The sequence below is a fragment of the Uranotaenia lowii genome, chromosome 1 (genome assembly GCF_029784155.1).
Source record: "Uranotaenia lowii strain MFRU-FL chromosome 1, ASM2978415v1, whole genome shotgun sequence".
NCBI lineage: Eukaryota > Metazoa > Arthropoda > Insecta > Diptera > Culicidae > Uranotaenia > Uranotaenia lowii.
Window position 1 is genome coordinate 184,146,313 of NC_073691.1, and position 9,934 is coordinate 184,156,246.

At 40.5% G+C, this 9,934-nt stretch overlaps 1 protein-coding gene across 1 annotated transcript; it reads right to left on the minus strand.

Annotated features, from left to right (window-relative positions):
* Window positions 1-3,117: 3,117 nt before the first annotated feature.
* LOC129738211 (uncharacterized) lies at window positions 3,118-9,481 on the minus strand. Its single transcript, XM_055729402.1, has 2 exons — window positions 3,592-9,481; window positions 3,118-3,545 (listed from the first exon to the last, which is right to left on the minus strand). Exons 1-2 carry the CDS (start codon window positions 9,479-9,481, stop codon window positions 3,118-3,120), a joined length of 6,318 nt encoding a protein of 2,105 aa, XP_055585377.1.
* Window positions 9,482-9,934: the final 453 nt, after the last annotated feature.

The following is a 9,934-nucleotide window of genomic DNA, read 5'->3' on the forward strand; positions in this document are numbered from 1 at the left end:
AAAAAGAAAAATAAAACCCAAAAAATCAACTTCCTTAACTACCTCAACTCAACAATTTAACTTTCAATCTTTTTAAAACTATAGCACCTAAAAGAGGTTCTTTTCATTCTTTCTCGTATCAATCATAAGAATGTGTGCAGCTGTAAAGCCTAATATAAGGTTTCCTGAAATTTTTCAGCACTTATCCGGGTCAGAAAAATTCGGGATTTTTATCTTAAAACCTTGAAAAATCCGGGCATTTGATTTTAAAATTGTTGACCATAAATCCAGGTAAATTGGGGGAAAACACAAGATTACTCAACAAAAATCAAGAAAAAAAATCTTAAAAAAATATACTCGATATTTATCAGAAGTTCCCAAATCATATTTAGGCTTTCATAAACCTTTCATGATAAATTTTATTAAACTTGCTGAAAAAAATTCGTTTTGTATGCAAAAATAAAAATAACTTACAACCCCTTTTTTTTGTTGGCAAATAAAGTGAATAAATCAGGTCTATTTTCATTGAAATCCGGGCAACCGGACCGGACTGGACTTTTCCCTAATTATGTATTTGATATCCGGGCAAACCTTGATCAAACCGGGCAATCTGACAAACTTAGCCTTATTTCACTACAGTCAATTCAGACACTATACAATTTTATTGAAATTTCTAAGAATTAAGTTAGAATTCTTACTTAAATCACATTAATATTCTTGGTAACACCTCTAAACATTTACGAATGATCGTATTTCAGGAGTGATTTTATCGAAGTCAAAAAATCCTTAAAAATCTTCCAAGTTACGCTGGAATGGATCAAATACTGAAATATATGATTCCGCTGTAATATTTGAAGATTCAAAATCTCAGCGAAATTTAAAATACCAAATTTTAATCATCAATAAGAAATTTATTTACAACAACTAGAAAAGAAAACTCTTGAAAAAAGCAGAGGGATAAAATAATTAAAAATTTTTAAAATGTTTAATGACAAATCCCCAAATATATATTATAAATTAAGAAGCATCCTAAAAGTTCACGCTTGAGCTTTGGTTTTTGCGAATTTTAAAATTGAAAATTATTAAAGTCAATTCAATTTTAAGAAAAAATTCAAATTTTATCATAAAGTTTGAAACAAACGAATTAATGCAAATTGGTAGTACAAAGCAGTTATAAAGTATAACTCAAAACTCATGAACGCTCATGTATTTATTCATTGATTTAAATAAATAAAATTTTAAAATTGTGAGCCAAAATTCAAATAAGAATCAGGAAACTGTGATATGTTGGAATCACAGTGGTACGTCGTAGTACTAAATCCAAAAATTTAGAACTTGAAGTAAATACTTGTAATTCAAAATATTAAAAAACTGAAAAACTAAACTTGAAAAACTAAACTAAACTAAAAAAAATGACTCACAAAAACATAAAAACATGAAAGAATTTGGTTCAAAAATAATCGGAAAAATCAATGAGACAAGCAGACCTGGACCATTCACCAAAGTTTGAGATTCAAGAATTATTTCAGCAACATCAAAAAAAAAGCATCGAAATAATAAAAAACGTGGAGAACTTCAAGAATTATTCTAAATAAGAAAATAACAGAAAATTAATTTTGAAAAGATTGAAAACATAAAACACATATTATGAACAAAATCTGAAAAACGTAATAAAAATGTGGCTTGTGATATAGCTCAGTTGGCAAGTCTGTTGTTTCCTGAGCCGATGTCCGCGAGTTCGAGCCCATGAGTAAATGTCGAACACAGTTGTTCCGAATAATTTTTCAATAACGATCCGCCAACTGCAACGTTGATAAAGTCGCGAATGCCATAAAGATGGTAAAACGACCATAATCGAAACAAAAAAAAAGTAATAAAAATGTGATTTCGAGAATAAAACAGGTCCATAGATATAATTTTGAAAAATGATCAGTTTAAAAAAGACAATTAACTGAATCACTGAACTGAAAACTGAAATTAAATCTATTAAAAAAAGGAATTTATTCCTTGCTATCATCAGGATAAGATAGAAATATAACTTAAAACTTCCAATAATATTAAAAGTGTCATATAAATCAACTAATTGGTAAACTGAAAGTTGATCAATCAAGTGTCATTCTACGCAAGAGCGTTCCTGGGGGCGTTTGCATTATTTGAACATTATTACTCGAAACAACATATTTCGGTGTAAATTTCCGTATAAAAACACAAACAAGTATAGGGTGAGTGCTCCTACTTTGGACCTAGAGCCTACTTTAGTCCTGAAATGACGAAAATTGTAAATAATTCATCAAGCTGGCATAGCATCAAGATACTCCTATGAACACTATAAACTTTTATTCTTCCTGAATCCTACCATACCGTTTTATGTCATTAAAAGTCTTTCTGATAATATTTTCAACGTTTTTAAAAATGAACCTCCTCATCAGTGGTAAATGAGACAGCTGAATTAGTGGGGCGCGTATTGAGAAAATAAAGTGTTCAAGAAAAAATCACGATTTTTTACTATCCAAGCCAAAGTTTTATACTTGAAAATTACTTTCACTGTGATGTTGCGGATGATTCGGAACTAAAGAAATTAATCTCGATAGCAGTACTGTTTTGTACGCTTCAAAGCTACAAATATAAGATTTATTAGCGACTTACGGAAATGGATTTAAACTTTAATATAACCTACATTTTGGTCTTTCTTGAAGTACTTCGAATCAATCCTATTTGAGCCCGTTAGCACAGACTATCTGTATCTATATAGTATGTAAAATATGTGGATTTAGTGTAAATACCTTTAAAGGATCTGTGACTGCTCACTGTCAATATTTGATGGACTACTGGTTCTGCAGATCCAAGGAAAATTACGGAGCACCGTACTAGCGTTGTGACTTAACCTACATTGATGAGATAACGGTGATGTTATTCTAATACATTCCTCGAATTACCACCTATCTCGTTTATGATTATGTATATTCTTACCCAGTTGGATTTATTAATAATGCTTTCAAGCGGGAACTTTAAAGTGAAATCACCAAAGGAATGACTATAGTACTCGAACTACAATATTTCTCGATTCGCCTACTGCCTAACTGCAAGTCATTCAACAACAAACCGTGTTAAGAAAATGTTTATAAATATTAGAGGATGTCACTTGTGGGAGCTGCTGGGACTCACACCACTCACGTCGTCGAACCCAGGGGTATTTCTAACATTCTCCCGCCCGTGTAGTTCCGGAAGCTCCTGTGGACATGTTGACATGCCAGTCTGTGGTGTTTCGATGTCTAGTAGGGCCAAATTAGCTACTGATTTGATGCTCTCTCCGTTAGCTGTTCGCACCACAGCTCGACGTACTTGACCATCTGGAGCGGTGATAACACTAACCACGCGTGCTCGAATCCAACCGTTTCTTTTCTGTTCATTGACTACTATCACTAAATCACCCGCTTTCAAAGGTTTAGTTGGTGAAAACCACTTTGTGCGCCTGGTCAGCATTGGCAAGTATTCCTTGACCCACCTTACCCAAAATTTGTCCACCAGCGTTTGGGTTAGGTTCCAGCTGTCTCGTAAAACCCTATCTGTAACCATTAACGGCTTTTGAGGTTGATTGATGGCCGATACTACCATACAGCAAAAAGTGGTTTGGAGTCAGGGCTTCCGATTCAGCGGCATCTAGAGGCACATAGGTGAGAGGTCTGGAATTAACGATTGATTCTGCTTCTAGTACCACTGTTTCTAACACTTCGTCGCTGGGATGTTGTGGGTGATCCGCTATAGCATCCATCGCTGTCTTCACTGACCTAACCATGCGTTCCCATGGACCCCCCATGTGAGGAGTGGCAGGAGGATTGAAGTACCATCGTGTTTGGGCATTAGTGAATACGCTGGCACAACCTTCGTGAGCATTTTTTATTTGGTCTTTTAGAAGATTATTCGCTCCTAGGAAGTTCGTACCATTATCTGTGTAGATGGTAGCTGGAGACCCTCTTCGTGCGATGAACCTGCGAATTGCCATTACACATGATTGAGTGGAAAGGCCGGACACAATTTCCAGATGCACTGCTCTTATTGTAAGGCACGTGAAAAGTGCCACCCAACGCTTGACCAAACTGCGGCCTTGTTTAACCATCTGTGGGCCAAAATAGTCTATACCAGTGTGCGTAAAGGGTTTAATGAAAGGAGTTGGGCGAACTGCCGGTAGAGGTGCCATAATTGGAGTTTTGGGAACAGCCTTTTTAATTCTACACATCTGGCATTCTTTACCAACGCGTTTCACTAACGTTCGCAAATGAGGGATTTGGAACCGCTGCCTCAACTCGTTAACCACCGTTTCATGATTCCCATGCAGGAAGCGACGATGGTAAAAATGTACAAGAAGGTATGTTACACGATGTTCCTTAGGTAAAAATACCGGATATTTAGTTTCGTATGCTGCTTTCGGTGCCGCCCCAATTCGACTACTCATGCGCATCACATTATTTTCGTCCATAAACGGTGCCATCTGGTACAAAGAACTTCTCTTATTTATGCCTACCTTTTCTGTTCGGAGATCTTGAGATTGCTGTACTAAGTGATTATACTCTTCGGGATAAGCTTCCATTTGGACTTGTCGCCATAGGAAGTTTTCAGCGTTTTCAAGTTCTTCAGATTCGAGGACTCTAGCTTCGAGAGCTTCGGCATCACCTTTAAACCAAGAAATTATTCTAAAAAAATACGCCATAGCTCTCAGTAATCGGTTAAACTGTGAATACCGAGAATAGTCAATCTGTGGTTGAAAGACGTGAACATGATGCACGAATGTCGCTCGCATTTCTTCTTCAGGACTACTCGTTGGTAGAAATTTTGATGGCCATTCGCTCTCAGGTTTTCTCAAAAATTCGGGTCCAGTGAACCACCGGCTCTGAGGGTCAAAACTAGGCTCCGTTTTCCATTTCGTGGCTTCATCTGCTACGTTTAGTTTCGTCGGCACGTATCTCCATTCGTTGATTGAAGTCGTACGGAGAATCTCGCCAACTCTACACGCCACAAACTGGTGATATCGCCGACTATCCGATCGTAGCCACGACAATACCGTGGTCGAATCTGACCAAACGAATCTCTGGATAACTGGTAGAGTGAGTGCGTTCGTTACCTTTTGAATGAGACGACTTCCTTCCACGGCCGCTTGTAGTTCTAAGCGTGGTATGGAAAGTGGCTTCAAAGGAGCCACCTTCGTTCTTGCTGCTACGATTGCACATTTTCGAACACCTTCGTCAATAATACAAGCATAAACGACGCAGGAATATGCCGATTCGCTAGCGTCTACAAAGGCGTGAAGTTGTATTGCATTTAGAGAGGCGGAAGACGAGTTCTTAAAATAACATCGAGGAATATTTACTTGATTCAGTTGCATCAACTTATTGCTCCACTGAAACCAACTTTCTTGTAGTTCTACAGGTATACATTCATCCCAGTCACAACCATATTTCCAGATCTCTTGCATCAAGATTCTGCCGTGGACGACGAAATGGGCTATCAGCCCCAAGGGATCGAATACCGACATGATAATGCTCAATACTTGCCGTTTGGTGGGAGGTCGTCTAACGTCCATGTGTCGTATCGCTTCTATTTGCAACGAAGCATCAAAGGTGAAAACATCAGTCTGCGGTTTCCAGATGATACCCAACACTCGTTCAGACTTTTCAACGGTGCAGAGTCCTGGTTCAACACCTAGCACCTTTTGTTGTAAGTCTTCGACCTCACCCAATCGATCTAGGACCTCTTTTGAATTAGAGGCAAAGTTTCTTATCTCGAAACCCCCTCTAGAGTGAATCATTTTCACCTGGTTTACCAATTCCACAGCTTCATCTGGTGTATCTACGCTCTTCAAGTAATCATCCATATAGTGTTCTTTAATTATATCTTCGGCAGCAAGTGGAAATTCATTTGCGTGTTCCATGGCATTTAGGTTCTTTACATATTGGGCTATGCATGGAGAGCATGTTGCCCCAAACGTAGCTACATCCATAACATAGACTTGCGGTGGCTGCTGTAGATCTTCGCGGAACAGGAAACGTTGATATTGCTTATCAGAGTCTCGAATCCTGACTTGATGAAACATCTCCTTGATGTCGCCGGTAAAGGCGATGTTTCTCTGTCGAAACCTGATGAGGATATCCGGTAGAGAAGTCAGAAGATCGGGTCCTGTTAGTAAGGCATCATTGAACGACACGCCATGAGCTCGAGCAGCAGCATCCCATATTAAGCGGACCTTCTGGGGTTTCTTGGGATTTTGTACCACTCCTAGTGGAAGGTACCACGACTTTTCGGGGTCTGTTTCATGTAACTCTTCTGTTGATGCAAGGTGAGCATAACCTTTCTCTAGGTATAGGTTTATTTGTTCTTTTACCTTTTGGCCCAGAAAGGAATTTTTAGCCAGACGACGTTCTAGTGCCTGCAATCTACGTTCGGCCATAGGGAAGCTGTTGGGAAACCGCTGTTCCGGGTGTTTAAATAACAAGCCAGCTTCGAACCTTCCGTCGACACGCCGTGTGGTTGCTTCTAAAATGGCCAAAGCCCGTTTGTCACATTCTGACAGCGGAGCTTTTGCTTTAGAATCCTCCAATTTGAGCAGCAGTTTTATCAACTCGTGCAGTTCGTGATCGCAATTTTCTGTGGCGCAATGTACATTAACGGTTTCGATCGCTTGTACGCCGTTCATTTGTCGGCCGAAAACACACCAACCTAGGCGTGTCTTTACTGCGATTGGGTCATTAGTACAGCCTTCTCGTGTTTTAAGCGATGTTAAAAGGGCGGCATGTTCAATACCTATTATCATCCTTGGCTTAGCATCTTTGTAACTAGTCACTGGCAAGCCTCTTAAATGTGGGTACGCTTTTTGCATAGTTTCATAGTCGAAGGTCTGAGTTGGAAGAAGGAGGTCTGCTACTGTGCGAACATTGTTCATTTTAAACATTTTTTTCTTTCCCAGACCGGAAGCTGTCACTGAAATTCGTTGTGAACCTTTTTCCTCTCGCGATACATTGTTCGTCCAACTCAACCATAATGTCCCACGTTCTCCTTCAACTCCGAGGCTGGTCGCCACACTCGTCTCAAGTAATGTAGAAGATGAACCGTCATCCAGGAAGGCAATTATCTCGACTGACTTACCGTTGGCTTGTAATACAATGGGAAGATAGCGATAAAGTGAAAACGATAGGCTGGTATGGTGATGCGCAATAGTGACATGTGGAGAAGAACTTGGATTGGAGGCCGTCTGCGAGTGTAGTAAGGCGTGGTGGCGAATTCGACAACCGTTAATGCCACACTCATTCGCCGATCGACATGGCCATCTTTTATGGGGTATTAGACAAGTGCGACATAGCCTTTTCTCCTCGACGGCCTTCCTTCGCCCATCATGATCCAACCTTAGAAACGATTCGCATGTAGCTATTACGTGGTTTGGGTAGCCACAGAAAACACAACACTTCTTTGGCATTTCTTCTGCCGTATCACGAGCTGCATCTTCAAGAAGTGTATGTGCGTAAAGTGTTTGCCTATCCTTACCGGTTTTCTTCATACCCTCGTGTTTAGGTACAAAGCGTGGCATAATAACGTCGGTGGCTGTGTCTGCCAACTCGTTAGTAAAATGGCAAAATACTTCTAGGTTTACTGTAGTATACTGGCGCTTAAACCGAGACCACTCCATTTGCGTTTGTATTGGCATCTTCGACACGAGTTCCTGCAGTAAAGTTGGGTTACTAAGGTGCTCCAACAGGTTTGCAGTGATCATATGATCCACACTATTACGAACAGCCAGGCCAAAATTGATGATAAATTGTAGATTATCCTCTTTTGGTGGTGTAATCCTTCGAAGATCGTTCAGTAGTGCGTGAATAAGAATGTCTGGTCTACCAAATTGGCGTTTCAAAATATCCATCACTAGTGGTACGGACTCTGGAATCATGAGGCGACTTCTAACCGCTGCAAGAGCTGGTCCTCGCAAGCATCGCTGTAGCCTAGATAAGTTCTCCTCATCAGAAAAACCGCAACTTTTGGTACTGTTTTGAAAGGTGCCGTAGAAAAGTGGCCAGTCTTGTGGATCACCTTCAAAGTATGGCAGCTCACGTGGTATTACTTGTCGAGCAGCTAGTTGAGCAGCTGATGGCATTTTGTATTCGTTAGTGTTTCTCAAGTCTTTTTCCGTAGGCGGCGATGGGTCTAGATGGGTCGATGGAGGGTGAAAACTGCCTTCCCGATTCATATTACAACCATAACTAGGTAAACTGGGGTAGTTATTTACCACTACGGGTTCTTGTTGTTGCTGACACGTTGCTAGTTGACCCAATGAAACTACAATAGACGAGATGTCTTGAACTATATCCGACGTCGGTTGGGCTGCTCGATTCGGTTTGGCGAAATACTCATTGTTTGAATTTAATGGGATCACATTCGGGCACGATACTGCGACTTTCTCCTTGTCATAACTCGGAATGCTGTTCGTCAACGAAACTGTGGGAGCATTTTCGATATAATCGTGAGACCTAGGCACGGCTCCAGTAACGTTCGTGCCGAATGTTGTTGCAGATGGAATAGATCCTCGGCATACGGCTGTCAGGATATTTGATTCAGCTCTAATCGCTGCTAAACGCGGGGGAAGCGGTCTAGGTGTACTGCGTAGAACCGGCTTGGGAACAACTTTGTCCCTGAATTGTTCATGCCTTTCGTTCCTGATCATTTGGAGCATTGTTGTAGGTGATATTTCTGTCGAGGACCAACGAATCGTTGGCGGAAGATTCACCGCATGGGGAACTACCACGGGATTGTTTCCGAAACGTTGGTTCTGGTTCAGTGTACCAAGTGGAACATGAGTAGAAGTTGGAATCGTGGATGAAACTATCAAACTGGCGTGAGGTGTGGAGGAAGAGAACGGGGTCGTCATATTTTGCGGATTGCAATCGGCCAACGTGTTATTTGGAGCATTGGATGTAGTGGTCCAAGACGGTTGAGCATTGCTAACAGGCTGCATCGGAAACTCCCATCCGGCTGGCATATTTTGTCTGTTATTCCCAGTGGTTCCACTTTCTAACCACTCCGAGACTTTCTCTCTGCTACTTCTGCTGACACTTCCGTCACCTGCTTCATTTGCTTCCTTCAACATTTCATATTTTTTCCGGATGTAATCCTCTTCCGCGTCAAAACGTTTCTTCCTGGCTTCTTCTTCTTCTGCTAAAGCTCTCATTCGCAGTTCATGCTGTTCCTTCAACATCATCAGATCATAGTCGACTCGCGATCGACGTGTACAATTCGATCGAACTTCAGGGTCTCGTGTGCGTACATTTTCGTCAGCCGTTTTCGGTCTGCACACATGACATTTCCAAGTGCGGTCGGGGTTCTCTATCGAATCCGATACACCTGCGCATTCATAATGTGCCCAATTGTTGCACAAATCACATCCTACCATTCGTTCCGTGTCTGGCTTGTCACATTTTACACAATTGGATGCCGTGTTGTTAGTTGGATCTGCAGATGCCATGACAAAATCTTTGAAGATTGTTGCGGATGATTCGGAACTGAAGAAATTAATCTCGATAGCAGTACTGTTTTGTACGCTTCAAAGCTACAAATATAAGATTTATTAGCGACTTACGGAAATGGATTTAAACTTTAATATAACCTACATTTTGGTCTTTCTTGAAGTACTTCGAATCAATCCTATTTGAGCCCGTTAGCACAGACTATCTGTATCTATATAGTATGTAAAATATGTGGATTTAGTGTAAATACCTTTAAAGGATCTGTGACTGCTCACTGTCAATATTTGATGGACTACTGGTCCTGCAGATCCAAGGAAAATTACGGAGCACCGTACTAGCGTTGTGACTTAACCTACATTGATGAGATAACGGTGATGTTATTCTAATACATTCCTCGAATTACCACCTATCTCGTTTATGATTATGTATATTCTTACCCAGTTGGATTTATT

Bases quoted from the DNA above. Each gene is read 5' to 3' on its own strand.
- LOC129738211 (XM_055729402.1), bottom strand. From the start codon at position 9,481: ATGGCATCTGCAGATCCAACTAACAACACGGCATCCAATTGTGTAAAA. The intron at 3,546-3,591 runs GTAGTATCGGCC...TAATGGTTACAG, and splicing joins AAACCACTTTTTGCTGTATG to ATAGGGTTTTACGAGACAGC.